The 21,807-nt window shown below is 47.0% G+C and overlaps 2 protein-coding genes across 2 annotated transcripts; one reads left to right on the top strand and one right to left on the bottom strand.

The window, feature by feature from the left end:
• Positions 1–177: 177 nt before the first annotated feature.
• On the top strand, positions 178–3,486 carry LOC108101879 (mismatch repair endonuclease PMS2). The gene is made up of 8 exons (XM_017206419.1): positions 178–344; positions 405–564; positions 621–764; positions 827–1,392; positions 1,446–2,082; positions 2,139–2,855; positions 2,910–3,163; positions 3,221–3,486. The coding sequence occupies exons 1-8, from the start codon at positions 219–221 to the stop codon at positions 3,377–3,379; spliced, it is 2,763 nt and encodes a 920-aa protein (XP_017061908.1). The 5' UTR covers positions 178–218; the 3' UTR covers positions 3,380–3,486.
• LOC108101878 (netrin receptor unc-5) lies at positions 3,381–21,519 on the bottom strand. Its single transcript, XM_017206418.2, has 10 exons — positions 21,063–21,519; positions 13,766–14,617; positions 13,167–13,448; positions 12,756–12,926; positions 11,066–11,119; positions 9,357–9,677; positions 6,975–7,103; positions 6,695–6,887; positions 5,895–5,968; positions 3,381–5,835 (listed from the first exon to the last, which is right to left on the bottom strand). The coding sequence occupies exons 2-10, from the start codon at positions 14,427–14,429 to the stop codon at positions 4,523–4,525; spliced, it is 3,201 nt and encodes a 1,066-aa protein (XP_017061907.1). The 5' UTR covers positions 14,430–14,617; positions 21,063–21,519; the 3' UTR covers positions 3,381–4,522.
• Positions 21,520–21,807: the final 288 nt, after the last annotated feature.

The following is a 21,807-nucleotide window of genomic DNA, read 5'->3' on the forward strand; positions in this document are numbered from 1 at the left end:
GAACTTAACTTAATTTGGTTTTGAAAAGTATATTTGTATTTTACCTCCGCAGCGCCACCTAGTGGTAATCTACATTGTTACCAATACTTGATATTGCACTATATTTTGAGCTAGTTCTTTGACTAGTTCACAGAAATGTTGAAACTGGTCACACTTAGACTAATCGCGCCATAATTTTGTAACAACAATAATATTATTGATTATTAATAAAAAAAATAATGGAAAAAAGCGAAGACATATCAGAAACGCAGGATGAAGAGCAACAGCCACCTCCGACCACCGCAGTATCGGGTCAAATAAAGGCCATTTCAAAGGATACAGTCCACAAAATCTGCTCCGGACAGGTAAATTATAAGCTTCCAGTTTGTTTACGTTTATTAATCGCTGTGTTAACCACTCTTGAGGTGGTTCTTAGCTTGGCAGTGGCGGTGAAGGAGCTGGTGGAGAACTCTATTGATGCGGGTGCCACTCTGGTGGAGATCAAGCTGAAGGATCAGGGATTACAAGGCGTAGAGGTCAGCGACAATGGGAGTGGCGTGGAGGAAGCGAATCTGGAGGGGATGAGTGAGTTCCCTAATCTCTATCCATTAAAATAATTTGGTTAATGCTTCCTTTCACAGCTGCTAAGTACCACACCTCCAAAATCCGAGAATTCGTGGATCTGTTGGGCGTGGAAACCTTTGGATTCCGAGGAGAGGCTCTAAGTTCACTTTGTGCCTTGTCGGATATGGTCATCCAAACGCGGCACGAGTCCACCGAAGTAGGTGAGTCTGAGAGCCAGGCGCTTCTGATAACGTGAACCACTTAATATCCATGCAAATACCAGGCGTCAAAATGGAACTGGACCACGAGGGAAAGATCAAAAAGCGTTCCCCTTGTGCTCGTGGAGTGGGCACGACTGTAACGTTGTCAAACTTGTTTGCCACTCTGCCCGTTCGTCGAAGAGACTTCACCCGCAATATCAAAAAGGAGTTCACCAAGATGTGTCAGATCCTGCAGGCTTACTGTTTGGTCACCAAAGGGGTGCGCATCCTCTGCAGCAATCAAACTCCCAAGGGAGTCAAAACGGTGGTGCTCCAAACGCATGGAAACCAGGAGGTTCTGGCCAATATATCCTCCATATTTGGGGCACGCCAGGTGGCGGATCTAGTTCCTTTAAAATCACCCTTTGAGCATGGTAAACTAAGCGAGGCAGAATTGCGGGCCGATATTGAATCCTCTGCAGATGCTGATACCACTTGCCCTCAAATCAGCGCCGAAGATGTGGAGCGTCTTAATCAAGCTGATTTCCAACTAGAGGGGTTTATTTCCAGCTGTCGGCATGGCGCTGGGCGTTCTACCAGAGATCGACAGTTTTTCTTTGTCAACTCAAGGCCTTGTGATCCAAAAAATGTAAGAAAAATTTTTAATTAAAACTTATGAAAAAACCATTCTAATTTTTCCAGATAGCTAAGGTTATGAATGAGGTATACCATCGCTACAACGTTCAACAGCAGCCGTTTATTTACCTTAACATTGTCACCGCTCGCTCCGATGTAGATGTGAATCTCACTCCCGACAAACGGCAGTTGTTGATCAACAACGAAAAGATTCTCCTGTTGGTGTTGAAGAAGTCCTTGCTCGACACTTTCGGCCAGACGCCAGCTACCTTTCAGATGCAAAACACCACCATTGTAAGCATGCTGGAGCCTAAACTAAGGCAGGAGAAAACCGAGTCCCCAAAAGAAATTAGCAAGGAATCAAAGAATGAAGAGTCAGACGATGAAGATGTTCCCATCAGCTCTTCGCAGAGGTTCATGGATGTGCTCACCCAATGGCGTCGCACTGGAGACACAAAAGGTACGGCACCATCGGTTCCTCTAAAGCGCCGCTGCAGTGAAACAGAGGAGTTAACCACGCGCACCATGAAAATGCAAAAAATACATACTTTCCTTAGCCAAGAATCTCCAAAGCATCAAAACTCCAAATGCGAGTCGGAATCAGAGGGAGCGAGTGATAATGAAAAGGCAAAGGAGAACAAGGAGCGGGTCAATCTTGATGACAGTTTTCTTAACCTGAAAGAAATGGCCAAGGAGTCGGAAGGTAAGACTGTTTTTTAGCACAAAAAAACTATTAACTAATAAACAAATTTCTTGAAGCTTACGATCAATTTACGCAGCCAGCCAAGCAGATAGATCGCATTGATTGCAAGGTTCTTACGCCAGTTAAAAGTCGGAGAAGTATTGCCGCGTTTAAGCCACAGTCTAAGGCACTAACCAAAGAACAGTCTCCGCCAAGATCAACCCCGGATCCTCCCAGCTTATCTCAGTTATCCGAAGAAACAAAAATTGCTAGCGACGATGATGATGATATTGAGCTTCCCACAAGGGTTGAGTTTGACGAGGAGGCGGATGAGGGACCGCCTGATAGTTTTTCAAGCAGTGAACTGTGCACCACTATAGAGGAGATTGCGGCCTCTTTGAAAGCCCAGGAACAGCAGCAGCGGGATCGAAGGGCTCGAGCCAAGCTGCAACGTTTGCGCTTCAAAACCGAGATTAATCCTAACCAGAACAACAACGCAGAGGCGGAACTGCAAAGGGAGATTGGGAAGGAGGACTTCGCCCGCATGGACATCATAGGACAGTTCAACCTTGGCTTCATCATAGTCAAACTTGAGGATGATCTCTTTATTGTGGATCAGCATGCCACTGATGAAAAGTATAATTTCGAAACGCTGCAACGCACCACTCAATTGGAGTATCAGCGCTTGACAGTTCCCCAAAATCTCGAACTGACAGCGGTTAATGAAATGGTGGTCATAGATCACCTGCCTGTGTTCGAAAAGAACGGCTTTAAGTTTGAGATCAATCATGAAGGTAAGCTTTGTATTCTTATTCAGGTTTTTAACTAATTACTTCTTATCTTTTAAGCTCCTGCTACAAAAAAGGTGCGACTTCTGGGAAAGCCGCACAGTAAACTCTGGGAGTTCGGCAAGGAAGACATAGACGAACTTATCTTTATGCTACAGGATGCCCCTGAGGGAACCATTTGCCGACCATCTAGGGTGAGAGCTATGTTTGCTTCAAGGGCTTGCCGCAAGTCCGTGATGATTGGCACTGCGCTAAACAGGAATACAACAATGAGGAGACTCATCACACAAATGGGGGAAATCGATCAGCCTTGGGCAAGTATCAAGATTAATATTTGAAAAGAAGAAAACACATCAATATCCGATTTGCAGAACTGTCCACATGGACGTCCCACTATGCGTCACCTCATTAATATCACAATGGTGATGGACAATGATGAAGAGGAGGAGGATGCTCCTTCGGTACAGCAAAAGCCAGAACGGATTTCAGATTCAGATAGCTTGCAGGCCAATGATGAAGATGCATGTTAAATTATTGTTGCAGTTTTTATTTTATTTAACTTTCCTTTTGAGCCACTAAGTATACTTCATTGTTCTGTAAATGCTTACTTGAGTAACGATTAAACGACAGGATCAGACTTAAAACTAAAGACAAATACAAAGGTTATCACTTGAGTATGTCTAACAAGCTACTCGTTTTGTTTAATAACTATTCCTATATCGTACACTAAATATACATATACGGGTACGCTTTATATATTATTTGAGAGGCTACATACTTTCGGGTATATGTGTGCTATGGCTTAGTTTTGATTACTAAATGCTGCTCCTCTTTAGTGACTATCCGTAACTAGAGTCGGCTGAGTAATTCAACGATTTGGCAAACAGTTTACAACTCCCGCTTTCGAACTCAAATGTTTGTCGGTTGTCTTTCGTAGTTGGCCACAACTTAGTCTACATGTCTGGCCTTCCGCCCTCGATGCACTCGTATCTTACAGCTGTCGTATTGTACACAAACAGTTTGTCAATCGTAATACTAGAGTTTAGTGTTTAAAACTATAAGTTTGCTAAGCCACAAGTATAATTAAACGCTACATTCCTTCCTGTCTAGTGTATAAAATGCATGGCACCCATAGGGAACAGAGTTCGTTGAGCAAGTTACCTTAGAACACAACACTACAGTAACTTAGTGACTATGACTACAGCTACACTTTGATTCATTATCTCTTGTCAATTCGATTCCAATTTTCCAGATTTCGTTTCGTCTTTCGTTCGCGTCGTTCATACATTTTGTAAATAAAAGGCAACTCATGAACATTTTTGTTTTCAACAACAAGGGACCAAGGGCCTCACGCTGATTTTCCCGTCTCTCGCTAACAAACTTTGCAGGTGGTTCAGTTCTAGGTGTTATATGTTCGTATCTTTGGAAACAAGTAGTGATTGGTCACTGGAAATTGGGTGGAGACAAGTGAAACTTTTAAAAAATCAACAGAGAAAATCAACGCTTAGTTCTTAACACTCCTTTTTCGTTTCCTCTTCTTATTGAATTAGTCGGAATTGGAATTTCTACAAGTTAACCTTCTGTAAAGCTTTTCCCTTTAGTTTCAGAAATACTAAAATCAGGTTCCCCTTTTATAAAAATCCTTTTAAATGGAGCTGCCAAACGGGGCTTCCTTAAATCCACAGAGGACCAATGGTCTCCACGATTATGTCCAGCACATCCTGGCGTCCCATCTCCTTGAGCGTCAGCAGGAGTGCCATTATCGTGTGCGACACTGAGTTGGAACTGTTACCAGGACTGCTGTTCGCCCGACACTCCCACAGATTGAGGATTTGTTCGGTGGGCGAGGCCTTGGTGGCAAAGTAGGCGATGTAGCGGTCCGTGTTCAGCTTCTTGGCCAGCAACCGCCAGTCCCGCTCGTCCGCCCGAGGAGGATCCAGGGCGGCGCAGATCAGACGCTTGGTGGCGTGCGGCAGCTGGACGAAGTCCATCACACAGCTCTCGTTTACGTAGTTGCCCTGGCGGTCGATGGAGATGGTGGTGTTCGTCGTGGAGGCCAGCTCCTCCGCCGATCCGCTCATGCAGTGGGCTGGAATGTTGAAGGTGTAGAAGTCGTCCTCGCTTCCCTGGCCGAAGTCCACGCAGAGGGTGTTCTGGTCCTGCCTCCGCAGACTGAACTCGCAGTGCAGGATCGAGTTGTTGCTGAGGATGTGCTGGTAGGGAATGGCGTGCTCGTAGGGGGCCGCTGCCTCCACGTCCGCACTCCGCACCCGGATGTTCAGGTTGCGGCTGTTCAGGGTGAAGGCGAACACCTGGCTCTCGCCGAGGAAACTGCCCCCCAGCTTGGCCTCCACGTTGGCGCAGATATCCCGGCTGTTCGGGAAGTCCTTCACCACGTAGATGCGTAAGCTGCAGTTGGCGCTACTGGGTGGGGTGTGCTGACTGAAGGCCAGCAGCTTCATCTTGATCGAGGGCTGCTGAATCCTCGGCTCCGCCACCACGGTGAAGTGACCCAGTTGCTCCGTCATGATGAACACGTGCGTCGCCTCCAGCTGAACGAACATGGGCGTGTTGATGGTCTCCTCGCCCACGGACACCGCCCTCCGCCAGTTCACATTCAGCTCGTCGCGCTCGTTGTCCGCGTGGTAGATGTGCACATGCCACTGTTCCGGGGAAACCAGGCAGTGGGGAATCTTCAGGATCACCGGCTTCACGAAGCTGTAGTTCCGCGGGGCACTGTGCACCACGCTGCTGCACAGGATGGAGCTCTCGGTGGCGCAGGACACGCGACTGCACTCGTCACTCAGCAGGAGCAAGGACACGTGCTTCTTCAGGTGCTTTCCGATTGCGTGCTCCGGCACAAAGAGCAGGATTTCCCCGCCGTAGAGGCGCAGCTGGCCTCCGGAACTTCCCAGGAGCTCGTAGCTGCTGCTCTTCGAGGCGTTCAGTATGGACAGCTTGCCATTTGTATCAAAAGTGGAGTTGGCTGTTGGGGAAACGAGTTTGTAATTACGGTTCAAGCAAGTTTTCAAGCTGTTCACTCACAAGTATCTGCTGTGGAGGAATCCCCTGTCTCGGATAAGTAGTCCACGCTCAGATGATCTATGGGATTGGTGTAGCTAAAAGAAATCGAAAACACCGAGATTAAAATACTTCTTATGTTAGTCACTTCACTTACACGAGAATTTAAAGGCTTCGGTAAGGGGAGATTGAAAACTTTATGTCTACACATTGTTAAAACGCAGCAGATATGTTTATGGTGGAAGTAATTTCGCAGTGAGCACCAAATTTCCGTGCCAAGAATATTAAAAACCCCATAACTATATCCGCTCTAAGGCGAATTTTAATGACTCACAAGTCGCATAAAAATGTAAGCCCCTGTCATGAACAAGTATTAAAGTTTAAGAACTCAGACAGACATATGAAAAATTTAAGTGTCAGAAAAGGAAATCTAATTTTATGTAAGCAGTCATTAAATAAAAAATTCAGATAGCATAGTAATAGTTGAGGATTATTATTTATTAATATTTTACATAAAATCTTCAATGCTAATGGAAAGTAATTATAGTATTCCAATCATAACCGGAAAACATACTAAGAAAAGCCAGAATAGTAATTATATTTAAGCTTTTCAAATAAAGGAACCACTATCAAAAAAGTCCTTTTCAAATCGAAGCTAATCCCTTGAAATTGAAACGCTGCGTGGTTTATTTGCAAGTTGTAAAGTTTATGGCGGGAGTATTTATGCCATATTGCGGCCCAATCAAGACTCAAGGGTACCGAAAGGATAAAAGGACATGTGGGAGAGCAAACTAATAACATTTATGGCTTATTTGTAGACTTACTTGGCGGACAGATTGGGCACATCGTAGTGGTGCTCGGTGACGCCTCCGCATCCGATGCCCATGCCCATGATGTGCTCCCCGGGCAAGTAACGATGTCCGGGATTGACGTAATCGTACCCCATGTTGCTGGCCTCGATGTGCATGCGCATCTCCTTCTTTTCCACAACGCCGGGCATATAATCCGCGTCCATTACTGCAAAAGGAGGCGAAATACACACGGTCAATTGCTGACGGCGAACGCAGCAAAGGCAAAAGGACTCGGGAGTCCTTTGCAACTCACCTGAACGGGCCATGTTGTAGTGAGGATTGGTGCGGATGCCGCGACGGGCACAGCAGATGAGCGCCGTTCCGAAGGCGAAGCACACGGCGGTTATGAAGGCCAGTCCCAGATAGAGAGTCCAATCGAAATCTGCAATGGAGAAGCGATGCGCATTCATATTAAAGCGCTGAATCGGCTGATTGTACCCCGTAATCGCTTTTAATGGGAAGTGTCTTGGTACCTATGAAGCTCAGAATAACAATCAAACTTTATAAAGTCTATTTTTACTGAACAACTAACAATTTCCTAAATCACTGGGTTTGTTACTTTTCTTTCTGCAAACATACTACTTTAATAAATGAAACAGCTTAAAATATGTGATGAAAGTAGTTAGCCTCTATTCTGTTTCTATGTTTGCACTTCCAATTATATAAGTTTTCCTTCATTTCATGAGCGACACAGAACTACTAGGTATTACCAAACTCATCTTCGAAAGTAGCTCTCGAAAATCCGTTCACCTTCTAGCGAACTGAATGGCAATAAAGCCAGCCTGCCTGCAATTTCAGCCTGCGAGCCAAGATGCTGCCACCCCATACCCATTCCGATTGCCAATCTTTGTGTGTTTGGGCATTAAAAAAAAAAAGAAAGAACCGAGAGATTTCTGCGTAAATCCGCCACCCTCATGCTTTTCAGGATGCCTGCCAAGCGAAATCCATTCCACACATTCATGGACGTTGAGTCAACCCGAAACAGAAACCGAAAACGAACCGAACCGAACCAAACTGAACTGAACTGAACTTTTCCATATCCAAACAGGGCATCCTCTCACCCATTGTCATCAATCCCGAGCAGCCATGCGTATCCGTATCTGGCGGAGCAGAGCAGTGTATGTCTGTATTTAATGTTTTATGTTTGTATGCTCATCCCCAGTCCAGCTCCGTCTATTTCGCATTATTATTCGCCGGCGGCCCCCGTCGCCAGTGCTTCCCAGATCCCGAACCCCATCTACATGCCCGTCCCCACGATGCCCGTGCCACCAAGCGCCCACCCACCCACGATATCCTCCCATTGTTGCGCTGCCTGTTTCCGTTTCTGTGATTGTTGTCGTCATTGTTGCCTGGCGCTGGCGGTGACTGGTTGGCCAAAAAGGAATCGCTGCAGCGCAAGGAATTACTCTGTATATATTATGATTATTGTGAAAGTACTATATAGTAGCACGGCTACGAGCTACGAGCAGGGCTAGAAGTGGGCAGAGCAGAGCGGACGGACGCATTATACAATGTATGAAATGAGCAATTATATTCGCTGTAAATCAGCGGCAGCATCGGAAACGGCAGCCGAAGTAGAAGTTGAAGTCCCTCGAGCAGCATCCCCAACTGGGATGCTCCAAGGATTTTCCCTTCGCTTTTGTGCATTTTGCATGCTGGCTTTTACATTTTTTTTTTTTTTTTTTTTTGTACTTCTACCTCCTGCTTGGGACATCAAAAGGGGCTCGTCTCCTTGGCCTGACAAATACGCTTTTAATATCAGATGGCTGAGTACGAGCTGCCGACAATGGGCCATGATGAAGCCGCAGGTATCGGTGGCCCAAGGGATTTTCCCGGGATTGCTCGGGCTCAACCGAATCGCAATAAAATCGAAAATAAGCTGCACACTGTCGCCCCTCGTAAACTTTTCAGCAGGCAATCGAATTGAAGACAGACCTGCCAAAAAGCCCAGCAACTCCTTGTGCCCTGATTCCCTGATCCTTTCAATTACACACTGTGACAGCCATCTAATTGATCCCCACGGACCGCACAAAACTATGTTTGAGTTGGGTCAATCGCACGATTCGGTTTCCCCCCGTCTGCAAAATCGAATCGCAAACAGCAACAATGACACGGGAAGAGCCCTGAATTGAACCGGGGTGGCAAATGGGGCGGAGTGTGGATGCTGATGCTGCTGCTGATGCTGCTGTCTTTGCCGCACGCCTAATTATCTGGCAAAGGACATAAACCCTCAGCAGGACTTGTGTGCGGGACCCCCACTTAAATCTCGATTCCAAGTGCTGCTGCGATTGATTTGCCACGACCCTTCTTCGATTGGACTCCGAAGTGGGGTAGTGCGGGTTGGGGGTTAAGAGTTGGGGAGTTTTCAAATGGATGGGGGGGGGTTTGGGGTGCTTTCTATACTTTATACTCTTCTATATAGATAAATAAGCCCGTGGCCGTGCACAAACAAATGCACTTGGTTAATTTCCCATTGTGACAATCAGCGTTGAGTGCTCGGCTTTTGTGCGGGGAGGCTTGGGCTTTGGATTCTGGCTTCTGGCTCCTGCTCTCCAAATCCGGGCTGTTATTGTTGTCTAACTGTCTACTTTGTTGCCGCCTGGCATTCATCCTTGTCATAAGCACTGCGACTCACCATCCTTGCCAATCTGGCACTGCTCGCCGCGGCATTCCGCCGTTTGTATGTCTTTTCCGGCGCACAATGATTTGCCATATCCCGGGATGTTGTCGGAACTGGAGCCAGTCGCCTCGCTGGGGCTTCCTATTCCCGCTCCCGCTCCCGCTCCACCCGCGGCGATGAGGGCGGCCATGCCCACTCCGGCTCCCAGGAGCAGATCGCCGGCTTCCTCCGGCTCGGAAATCTGAGTCTGGCCCTGAGTCAGGCACTTCCGGCGACGCACTTGAATGCACTCCGCGGAGCAGATGCTCCAGTCACTCCACGACGACCAGCGGGCCACTGCAATGAAGAAGAGGGAGGGGGAAAGCACACAGGCAGTTTAGAAATCAAAAGTCATATTAACATGATTTAGCACACATTCCCGACAGCGGCACTCCCCGGGTCGTATATCATCGGGCCAGGGACGTGGCAGGCCCCTCTTTCGGCTTCTGCCTCTCAGATGCCGCTGCAGATGCCACACAATTACCGCCTAATAGATGGTCCATGGGGAGAAATCGAAAGTTTGTTCCCACCATAAAATTAGTGGGTCTTCCTCAGTCCCTTCTCGTCATTTTTTTTTGAGCTACCCCCAAAACTCCGTTCGAGACGACGCCTCTGTTGATTTTTGGGGTTCGTGCGTGGGTGGGTGAGTAAAAGTGATTGTCATTTTAATGCTTTTCTATTTTCGCATTTTCTTTGCTATTTCAATTTCCCTGCTTTCTTTTCGAAGTGGCGGGGGAGAACGGAAAGTCCGAAAGCTAAACAAAAAGCCAAAAATGTTCATGGTGTGATGCATGCCAATGGCAGCTGAAATATATGTTCGACAGCAGTACACTAATAAAAAAATAACGGTACAAGGAAGAAAATATATTTAATTCGTTTGCAAAACTAACTTTCTTTTTCCCCTTACTTAATTATTTTTATGTTTTCTGTATTTGGCAAGTAAGAAGGTAATTGCTTTTGGGTTTCAAAACTATTATATCTTTCTTAAAGTTCAAGGTTTTTCGCTGAGTGTGCACACATACTGGTCTAAATACATCGGCATTTGGCACTTCCTGTTTTGGAAACATAAAACCACCCCCAAAAGGGCGCACAGGATTCCGGACTTGTCGCCAGCCATCATCACATTGCCAGGCATTTAGTTTCCCCCGCCCGCCTGGCGCATCCCGATCCGGAACCCCAACTGCCGTCGATACCCATCCCTGGAAGTATCCTTTTTCGACCCCGGGTTCAGACACAGACTGTTGCATGAATCAGAGAGCGTGAGTCGTGGTAAGTGATTTTTAAGTTGCTATCTGCCGCAATGACGTCACTTGCGACCCCGCCGGAAAGTAAGTCACTTCAGTTAAAGTCAGTTAAAGTATGGAGTAGTAGTTTTTTTTTTTTTGGGGAGGGGAATGTGCGGAGGGGGGAATTCCCGAAACGAATGACGCCACGGTTGGTTGGATGCTGATGCCTCCGGTTCGGTTTAACACGATTGTTTATTGGATTGTTAAGGCCCCGGTGGATGGCATTGGGGCAACCCCAACTAAAAAATTTAACTGTCGTCGGCTCGTTAAGCATTCAAGTTTAACCGCTCGAACACAATGTCGTTCGTATTGAATCCTTTGGCCCCCAATTCGCCACACCCCCTGGGATGGGAAGCCTTTGAGGGAAATGCACATTGTCGGGCTTTCGGTTCAACTTACTGCGCTTACTCGACGAAATGTCAAATCCATCAGGGCTGACGATTTGAGTGTCCTCTGTTGTTGGCAGGCGACAGTGGCGACGGGACGTCAGGACGACAGGACGTCAGGACGACGGGACGTCAGGACGACAGCGTAATCACAGGCGTTGGTGGGCGTGGCGCGGCGGCAGGACCATAAGGTTGACACGGTTCCATGGGGATGAAAAGTCGTCGAATGGAATGGAGGGAGTCCGGAAAAAACGAAAGCCAAGCGAAATTTAAAATTAATTTTATGACACACTTTTCATAGAAAAGAAATACCCCCGTCCACAATGGCATCCCCCACCCCCACCCCCTCTTGACGACCGAAGGGCCCCTTCTGGAGCAGATATATACGTATCGGAGTATATATATGTATGGTCTACCCACTGCCAGTCCCTGTCCCCATCCCAGTCCCAGTCCCATTTGCCCCGCTTGTCTGTCAACAATTGCTCATTGCTGTTCGCCTGGCCAAGTATCCTACGAAATCTCCGTGTGGGTGAGTATCTGTGCGAGCACTACAATACAATACAATGCAATACAATAAATTTACATGAATAAAAGTGAAGAGTCTCAAACACATGCCGCCCGTGCGTCTGTCAAAAAGAGCGCCCCAGCCACCACCGAGCTCCCCACTCCACACTCCGCACGAAACCATTCCCTTCCAGATTTCATCCTCGGTTCGAAGTCTCCGGTCCCAAGTCCCTGCTCCCCGCTCCCTGTTCCCTCCCCTCCGATTCATTCCTTTGTCACCATTTAGTCGGTGGCACGCCGTCGGCAGGCGCTCCCCACTGCCAAGCTCGGCGGCCCAATCTATCCATCTATATGGCCGCTCGCATGTGGAGATATCTGTCGTCGGTCCAAGGCACCGAATGCGTGTTTAAAATGAAATACTCAGCACTCACTCAAAAGTGTATTATACCATTGCTCGCATCGGGCATGCTGACTACGCGGAGGGGTTGCTCTATATTTAGTGAGGTATTAAGATATTAGACTCCTAAAGGACTATTTTAAAACCCATATTGAGCTGTCAAAACTACTACTACTTAGCTATAGATAGATATTAATTGTCTCGAAATAATAAAAAGTGAAAAAAAGGAAAAAATTTGGATTAAACTTAGATTAATCAAGTATTGAGACCCACAAATTTAGTACACCACAATTGAAGCCCCTGTACGACCCCAATCATTTATGCAAATCCCAATCCATTTGGATTTTGATAATCTCTGAAATCCTTAGAGTATGCCCAGTTCGCATGGATCTATAAGCTCGACTTATCTTTTTACTTTTTTTTCGGAACGCCCCCTGAACTTTTGCGTTGTGCAGTGCTTTGTATTTTGGACTGTCCTTGCCACTCGACCCCTCCCCCGAATCCGCCCATTCTCCCTGGTGTGAAAAATGCGCGTTGTTCTCGACGCTGCAGGAGATGTATCGACATCGACAGAGCCAGCGGGGTGGACAAAGGGAGCCGGGGCCCCCGGGACCCGGAGGACGTGCAGGTGGCGCCAAGTCGGAATCCCGGCCGCAAATACCATTTAAATTGACAATTTTGCAGCTGCCTTTAAGCTCCCCCACTTGCCACATCGCTCCCTCTTCCCCAAAAGCCCGTATAATGGGCGTGTTGGCCGCAATTCGGTGCGCCCACAATTTTGCGGATGACCGCAGGAACGTACCTGGACATGCGGCGCAGTCGGCGGACTTCTGGATCTGGGGGCCCGGACACTGGGCGCCCCCATTCAACGGCATCGGGTTGTTGCAGGTGCGCGAGCGCTTCCTTCCCTGGCTCGGCTTCCCTGCGCACTTGCACTCGCGCCAGGGACTCCAGGTACTCCAGCCACCGTTCACTGTGGGATGGAATCGGAAGCACAACAATTATGAGCGTTATCGACCAGCAATGCGAACACGAGATGTAAGCAAGAAACCATTGCCTACTTTACGGGGTTTATTAAAAGGATGTATTTAAGGGATGTAAGTTACTAATAAGTTTGGTTTTACTTATCAAATGACTTATTAATATGAGTAAGGATTGTTAAAATATTTACTAGAAAAGTTTGAAATATGAATTTTGAAGTATGAATACTGACCATATACGATGAGCACGGCGGAGTCGGAGACGCGTCTGCCGGCGATGTTCTCCGCGCTGCAGCTGTAGTTGGCCATGTGCTGGAGGGCCACCTGGCGAAAGGTGAGCGTTCCGCCCGACACGCTGATCCCCGGCTCGCTGTCCGCCGTGATGACCGCGTTGTTCTTGTGCCAGGTGAGCTTCGGCTCGGGGAAGCCGCCGGGTGGCTCGCAGCGCAGTTCCGCCCGACTGCCCAGCTCCAGGCGCAGCGAGGTGGGCGACTGGTTGAAGGACTTGCGAATATCTGCGGTGGTTAAAAGACAGATGCCGCACGGCGATGTAGATATGCTCGTAGATTCGACGGCAGATAGGGGTAAGCTAAGCGAGGGTCAGCTGTTGACAGGAAGCCACCCCTGCTGACCAAGGTGTAATGTAAACTACAAAAGGTGCACTTAGACAACATGCTAAAGCCATATTCTGACACTGAGAAAAACTATTGTACTAGAAATTCATATTGGGTAGGTTAGTTTTACCAAACCTTAACCCAAGTAATTATTATAGTTAAACGCGCTTAACTAAGGTAAACAACATTTACATAAATTGGTTAAGAGGTGTACTCACAGGCAATGTGGACGGTGGCCGCCTGACTCTTGACCACGCCACGCGACGACCAGGCGTGGCACTCGCACTTGAAGGGGCCGTCGCCGAAGAACTCGTCCACGAGGTCGCGGTGGATGGTGGCGGTGACTTCCTCCATGTTGACCCCGGTGTGGGGGTCCACGTGGGTCTCGTGGGTGGAGGGCGGCGGCTGCGAGCTGCCGCTGCACTTGAAGATCACCTGCAGGGAGTGGGAGGCCTTGCACTTGAGCACGGCTGGTCGGTTCTTGACCACGAACACGCTCTCCGGCTCGATGAGGAAGATGGGAAGGGTGTTGCTGGCCTCCCCGGGAGTCAGTTTGCCGCTGTTGAACTCCTCGAGCAGGATTCCCGATCCCGCTGGAGCTCCAGAAGATGCTGAGGAGGAGCCCGAAGAAGGCTTGGCGCTATCGTCCTCGCCACTGCTGCCCAGCAGCTCAACGTTGTTCTTGTGCGGCGCCGACTCCTCGGTGACCAGGGAATTGGCGAAGGGAGCCATGGCCGTCAGCGGGTCGATCGCATCCTCCTCCAGGGAGGCGGGCAGACTGCCGTAGTCCAGCTGCGGCAACTCCCCGGAAACTTGCATCAGGATTACCTGCAGGCTAACCAGCAGGGCAATCACACTTCCGGCCTTATTAATCACCGCCATGCTTCGCTGTCGCTGTCAGTTGGCCTGTCGTTCGGAGGACCTGTCCAGTTGTCCCCTTGTCCTGCGCTTCCTGTGAAGGGACACCTGCGATTGCTCTTGCTGCTGCTGGCGATGTGGCAAGCTGGCTGGAAGGAGCTGGCATTAGCATTAGCTGCACACTCGCACTCCGCCGACGAGGTGAATACGATCTGGAAAGTCAGATAGGGAACGCCGGTTAGCTACTGCTTCTGCTTCGACTGGCAATTTGCGCACTTGGCTATAAGGCGATTATTTACCAAGCGGTCTGTCAAGCCACGAAAGTGTCCATGGTTTGACTAAAGTGTTCATATCTTTGACGCACACACTTAGCATTAATAAACTTAAGGTCTTGGATTTAGATTTCTTGGGCTTAGGCGACTAGCTTGTACTCTACTTTGGGTAGATAACTTAAAATAACGAACTACCTGCCCACAAACTCAACTATTTACAGAAAAGGTAGAGCTCCTTTGTATCATAAATTATTCATGTCCCAAGGAATACGTTTTAGAGCACCTGCAGTTTTATGGCGCAAACTCCTTTCCGAATCAAAAAAAAGGTGTCAGTTTCCATCTAATTCTCCAGAACCATCAACACTTTAGGGGTGGCTGAAGGGTCTGATGGGAAAAACAAACAATGCTGTAACAATACCCCTCCATTAAAGATGCTCACTTCAGAAACGAAACTATCTGAAATTGTACTCTCGAGTTTTGATATCATTTCCTGCCCGAGGCAGGCCCTACTTCGGCTCACTCAGATTCCAATCTGCTGTCAGGATCAATGGAAATTCGAAAATGTATCGTCTGCATTTAGGGACACTTCCTGTCCTGTCCGCAGCGCAATCGATGAGTTGTCTCCATCAATCAGGGGACCAATACGCCCCGGCCGACGGATGGCCAAGTGTAGGGCAGCGTGGTCACAAGTTACAAAATTTCCCATTAGCCATGCAAGTCATGCGTCAGGTTCTACGAATCGTTGGTACCTAATCGAAATATTAATAACAGGTATAAGTATGCTCCGCCACACTGCAGCTCTCCGGGCACCTAGGCGGTTTCAGGACGTGGTCTGCTCCACGGGCTGTGGGAAAAGTGCCTTTTGTCTTCGGAGTTATTAAGTGCTCGTTGGAGTGGAGTGGGGATGGAGTGGAAATGGAGGAGGCATGCCTGCACGAACACCGCGATAAGTCCGGCCCCCGTCTTTGAGCCCCACTTCGGGCTGGAGTTTATGCGTTTGTCTTTGTAATTATGTATTAATCATGCATAAGTTAAAACTCAAAAGCCCCCGCTGAAGCGCAAAGGCAAACCCAAACCCAAACCCAAATGCAAACGCATTTTATTGCCGACGACGTGGGCCATTAAAAGGCGCATCAAGTAAAAGTCGATATGTAAATTTTGCGGAAACGCTGATATGCGATAAGTGATTATGTTTGGGGGACCGTGCGCCAGGGCTCAAATCCAAACTCACAACTCCAGCAAATCAGAGGTGCCCAGTAGCAGCCGTGACCACGGATCGTAATAAAATATCGGGTAATCAGAAGTTAAAGGGAAATAATACATTTGATGGGACGTCATCATCGTTTCTTTCGGCTTAAGCGCCTTTATGCGTAATTCAATTGGATTTACAGGGTGCTTGCGGACACTTGAGTGTCTGTCAATATTCTCCTTCGTGTGTGGATTGGATTGGATGGGATGGGTGGTGGTAATGGTAAATGCTATATATGCCATATTCCATTTATGGATATGGAGTGTGGAGTGTGCAGTGTGGAGTGTGGGCGGTCGGGGCAACCATGTAACTGACCAGATTATAATAGTCGTCTTCCGACTCTATCCGCTTTGTTTTGTGTGTGCATTCAATTATAGATGGGATACTGAAGCTCGTTTTGTTTTCGATTTGTCTAGAGTCTAGACTCTTGTTTGACGAGGCCGAGATTGGGCCACATTGTTTGCCGGGCTGCTTAGCTAAATTACATTTCGGCTAAAGTAAATCGATAGCGCCATCAGCGAAAATCGAACTGATTTTCAGCCCATATAAACAAAGCTTATTTATTGCTGCAGCTCCGCTCAAGAATAATGCTGAATCGCGCTGTCAGAGCATATTTACATGACAACGGAACAGCCGAACTGATGGCGAGATTAATCAAAGTCTGGCACATAAAGTACCCCGATTCAATCGATTGGGAGCCTGCCTTATCGGACCAAAAGCGCACTGATCGGGCGGTGGGGTATCGTACATTACTTTTTAATAGATTTTTAATGAACTGAAGTAGGCCGAATGGATTGTAAGAGGCGCTTATCAGCGGCATTTCATTGTCTGCGGGTGTACTTTATAATCGAATGGGTTTTATTTATTGAATGCAAACTTGTCGCTGGCAAATAAAAAACCTGCATTGATTTTGGCACGCAAGCATCCGGGGAACCCCCTACCACTTCCTCATCCTCGAACGAATGACTGACTGAATGACAAACTGTGGGACACACACGCACATGCACTGAGAGATAAAAAATTCACTCCTTCGGGAGTGAAGGAAATACTTTTTGAATATAGTGAACAAGATAACCAGTGTAAAATTGTAAAATTTTTAAATCTTCCGGTGCCATAAAGATCAAACGAAATGCCAACTATATACATACATGAAATATATATAGCGATATGGAAAATCTTGCGAGCGGAAATATGTAAACTTTAAATGGAGCAGTCGTTTCATAATCAGATTAGAACTTAGCTCGCCTAAAGAGCCTTTTATAAATGCTGACAAATAACTAATAAATTCAAATTCAGGCAAATACCTAATAAATTTAAACGAGAGTCTGCAGTACGGTTTCTGATAGTGTTTGCTTTTTATTAGGTTGGGAAAGCAGATTATTCCACAATAGGATTGCTGGATAAAATTCCAATGTTTATAAACCAGTTTACCAACTTGGATGGATATTGATGTGACTGCCTTGTCCACATTCTTTGTTTTTAAATTTTAATAATACTACAAACATTGCACATTTTTGGTGTCACAGCCTTTCAACTAGAAAGGCTAGTGAATGTACATAGATATTGAATGATGTTTAGAACTTTTTCTCTGAGGACCTTTTTTCTCTGTGCAGTCTTCGAGATTTATGGGCAGATACGGCGAGTTGCGTGTGCATGTAATCATCTTATATTGTGAGCAAGAGACGCCAGCGAAGTCCCGCTGAACTTTGATGATTTCCCAAGCTCTCGGATTCCGCGGAGGAGGACGGGATTGTGTCGCCAGCACTTGCTTCCTAGGCAGCCAGCCTGAATGAATGGGAAATGCGAATGGAAGACTGCGTGGGATAATCGGCGTCGTATTCAATTTAATTTCACAACTATTGCGGAGTCTCTGCGAAGTGTAGAGGCGGAGAAGCCCTTCCTGTGCCGAATAAGAACTTCCCAGTGAACTCCAAGAACACAGATTCGGCTCCCATTCGGCGGATAGGGATGGGGATGGAAATGGGAAGGGGGATGGGGATGAGGATGCCGTTGCCGATGGGGATGGGGAACAATGCCAGAACACACAAAACAAGTGAGCATTCTATAAAATAATTGATGACTGACTGACTCAGTTGCTTGGCAGCAATAATTTTATACTTCTGGAGCACTCGCGCACACACTCTCGAGCACTAAAATCAAATGCCACTCGAAACGCTGCGCCAGTCGCTTGGTGACTGCCCTGAAGTGGATCCATGGATGTGGATGTGGCTATGGATGTGGATGTGGACGAGGTTGTGGCAGATGCCGCTGCCTCAATTGCGTGTGACTCGGCTCCCGGGTTTCGCTACTCCTCCTTGTAGTTATGTTGTACAATCGCCGGAACATCTGTAGCACAAATGAAATCTTTAATGCCCAAGGGACCGTGCTGGTAACTCTGAGGCATCTGTATTTCACATGTTGCGCATTTTGCCCACTCACTCGGCAACTTGAGACCTTATAGAGGCAGCTATTGTGAGATCTCAGCTCGCTTCGCATTTTTCGGGCCACGCTCGTCTTGTAATCAAACAATTAAAGATGATTTTAATTAATCTATTTATAAAATCCTCCCCAATGCCGGGCCACCGTCATAACTGCTCAAAATTGAATGCGACGAGCGTTGCTTGATCGAACAACTCGACGGGGGATGCGAGCAGAACGACACAACAAACATCTCTAAATTAATTAAGCGTAATTGTCGAGGAATTAGAAGTAGAAACAAAAGTTTCGAGCATGAGTTATGGGCCAGATACAGCTCATGTTACTACAAGATACGATAGATACGAGTAGTTCGAGCAGCGGGGGAGGACCAGCATACTTGTGCCCCTTCTGCATGCAATAAACAAATTATTTATGATTCCATCAGCAGCACAAGTAGCACAAACTGAGCAACTGATGACGGCCCTTATCATTTGTATCGTATTAGCAAAGTTCTAATGTGTCCGGCTGTAACAAATGATGTCCGTGGCCTAATTTATGTTGCCAAAACTGCTGCCACAAGATGCCAGCTGATGATAGCCAGAGAAAAGCCGAAAAACAGTTGCCTACGCAGGCCGAAGATGCAATGATAAGAGTCTGGCTTATAGAAAGTTCTACCCCGGACTACCTGGGCATGTTAATTCCCTCTTGATTCTCGCCGGCATCGATCGGCTCAGTTCAATCCAACGATTTACGACATTAGCGCTGGCTGCGCCCTTACTACAACCGGCTACCTACTTTCTGAACAAAGCCGGTTGCCGAAAGAAAATGAAAAGAGCCTATTCTTTCACTTCGATCGACATCTAATCCAAAGCTAAGTCTCGTCCCGCTCCCATGAACTCAGGAACACTGAGACCCTGGAACTCTGGAACCTAGAGGAACCCGAACGACCTCTACATATGTTGTCGAACGCCCGAATGACAATTAATCACCGCAGGAGTCAAAGATGTTCATGCAACGTTGTTCCCATGTCCCGAAAACTGAAAATCGAAAACCAAGAGCCTAGCCCTACCTCCAAGCCCTTGTTTGCCCATCGGAAGGGAACAGCTGTATCTGTATCTACGACGGGTTTGAGTTTCGATTACCGTGCCGTTGCACAACCCCTAAAATTATGACTACTGGGCCGAGTGTGAGAACTCGCGAAGGGGTAAGAGCAAGAGCTGCGCGTAAATTGTTAAAAAGCAGAAACCAAAGTGTGAGTCCAATCATTACGTGCATTTGTCAAGGCCTGAGAATTGTTCCGAATGTCGCTGCTGGTTGTCTGAGACCCATACCATTTTAACATAACCATGCCACACAGCACACAGTAATACCATTCCATTTCGGCTGTCTGTCAGTCAGTCGCTCCGTCAGCCAGTCAGCCAGTCAGCCAGTCAGTTAGGACGTTTCGACGTCCAAAGGGGATCATTATATGCCAATTGGCGATTGTTTGTTACCCACTCACCGACTCACCGACCCACCGACCGCCGCGGAGGGTTGGTAATTGCAATCCACATTTGAATTTACATTTGAATAACGGTTACAGGCCAAAATTATAACTGTAATTGCGGCATGTTGATCGCGGCATCCCGCTGGCCTGAGTTGTTAATACAATTGTAGCTGCATCTTTTATCAATGAATTGAGTGCAGCACTCTCATGAGGGCCTCTCAACAGCCGCCCGTCTGAACCCCCGATCCCACTCCTCGACAAGAAAAACAAAAATAAACATACTGAGAAAAAAGATTATCTAAATCGATTTAGAATTTTTAAAGAGTACATCATAATAGGTCTTGAATTCGAATATTTCAAAGCATCATATAAGTGACACAGCATTGCGTTATCTACGAAATTCAAGACATATGTTTCTTGGAAAACTTAATTGACTACCTATTAAATTGGATTGTCATTGTTTAAATTTATAAATGTGGTATGGTGGCGACTGGGTTCAGTAGTCTTCAGTTTAAAATAGGCCAGTAGTCACAAATAAGAAAAACATTTCTTTGCCTCACAAACTGTTTAGGTAAAGCCCTTGATTCCCCTATAATTAACTAGTTATTAGTTTACCAAAAATTAACTCCAAGTTAATGTCTTTTTTTCCTGTGCATTAACACACACCGTTGCACTCACAGCAAATACACATGGCTAAGCGCAATCATAAAATACAAATAAAAATAAAAATACACGATGGCGTTCAAAAGGGCACGCTTTTCATAATAAACATTAGCGAGCGGCCCTTGGTTTGCCATGTCCCCTGTCCCCTGTCCCCCGGCTCCTCCCCCGCGGTCACATGGTTCGAGGGTCGTCCGCTCCGCTCCAGTCGGTTCCGTTTTCCCCTTCCACTCTCCACCCCCCACTCCGCACTCCCCCGCTCCGCGGCAACTGCTCCTGGCTCGCTTGTTTGTTTGTGAATTGGTCGTCTTTAGTTACACTTGAATACGTTTTGTGTGTTGTCGCCGTAGTCCAGTGTTTTGTGTTCGGTGTGTGTGGGTTATGGTTAGCTGGTTGGCACTTCACCTCCTGCCCAATGCACTTTGCACCTTAAAATAGCATTGCAGTGGCATACTTAGCGGCGCAGGAAGTGACTGCAATGCGCCCCTCTTGTGGGCATGTGTGTGTCTCTCCTTTATCCTGTCCGAGCACTGGGGTTTCTTATTATAGTTAAGCATCGCCTCGCTACTTACCCGGTGTCTCGCTTTTGTTGCTCCCGTTTCTGCAGTGCGACCAAAGGAGCGGGCTGTTGTCTTAGGAGCCAACATGTAACCAGATCCAGTTACATGTCCCCAGTCCCCTGGAATCCTTGTCCTGCCTGCCCTCGTCCCTGCGCGTGTGTTTGTGTATCTGTGTGCTTAGGACATCTGTAACCTTATCGCTTTTAGTTTACTTGTCTCCGCTCACACACTCATTATGAGCACTTCACTACGCTTTTCACTCAGGACCGAGAAGATCCTGCTGGTATTATGACACAAGGTAAGGTATCTCTATCCCGCATATATATTCACGTTCACACGATCTCGCACTTGGTTTTCAATACGCGCGCTCGAATATACGAAACTCGAAAACAACAACAACCACCAAAGTGACGAACCGGCGTGCGACCGCTTGCTTCGACGATTCGCGTTGAAATGAGACGTCGACTCGTGGTCGTAAAAGGCAACAACCAAAGGCAACAACCACAGGGCCTGCACTCAAAGAAAAAATTACCCTTAAGACAATTTACTTGTAATACAGTTCTGAAAAAGACTATAAGCCTTAGAAAATTACGTACTATAAATGCTGACTTAAAAAAAAAATCAATCAATTTGAAATTTTTGTTTTTTTCAGTAATTTTCACATTTAACTGAATATTGATTAAAGAGTCACAGAAATTTTTAGGATTTTTTTGATATGTTTAAACCATTACTTTTCCAGAATTGTTACATGACTTTC

The sequence above is a fragment of the Drosophila ficusphila genome, unplaced genomic scaffold (assembly GCF_018152265.1).
Source record: "Drosophila ficusphila isolate 14025-0441.05 unplaced genomic scaffold, ASM1815226v1 contig_414, whole genome shotgun sequence".
Lineage (NCBI taxonomy): Eukaryota > Metazoa > Arthropoda > Insecta > Diptera > Drosophilidae > Drosophila > Drosophila ficusphila.

Coding starts and splice junctions, on each gene's coding strand:
- LOC108101879 (XM_017206419.1), top strand. CDS start 219: ATGGAAAAAAGCGAAGACATATCAGAAACGCAGGATGAAGAGCAACAG. Junction 1,393..1,445: donor GGCCTTGTGATCCAAAAAAT/GTAAGAAAAATT, acceptor TAATTTTTCCAG/ATAGCTAAGGTTATGAATGA. Junction 2,083..2,138: donor AATGGCCAAGGAGTCGGAAG/GTAAGACTGTTT, acceptor AATTTCTTGAAG/CTTACGATCAATTTACGCAG.
- LOC108101878 (XM_017206418.2), bottom strand. CDS start 14,429: ATGGCGGTGATTAATAAGGCCGGAAGTGTGATTGCCCTGCTGGTTAGC. Junction 11,120..12,755: donor CGACTGCGCCGCATGTCCAG/GTACGTTCCTGC, acceptor TGCCAACAACAG/AGGACACTCAAATCGTCAGC. Junction 5,836..5,894: donor TTCCTCCACAGCAGATACTT/GTGAGTGAACAG, acceptor TTTCCCCAACAG/CCAACTCCACTTTTGATACA.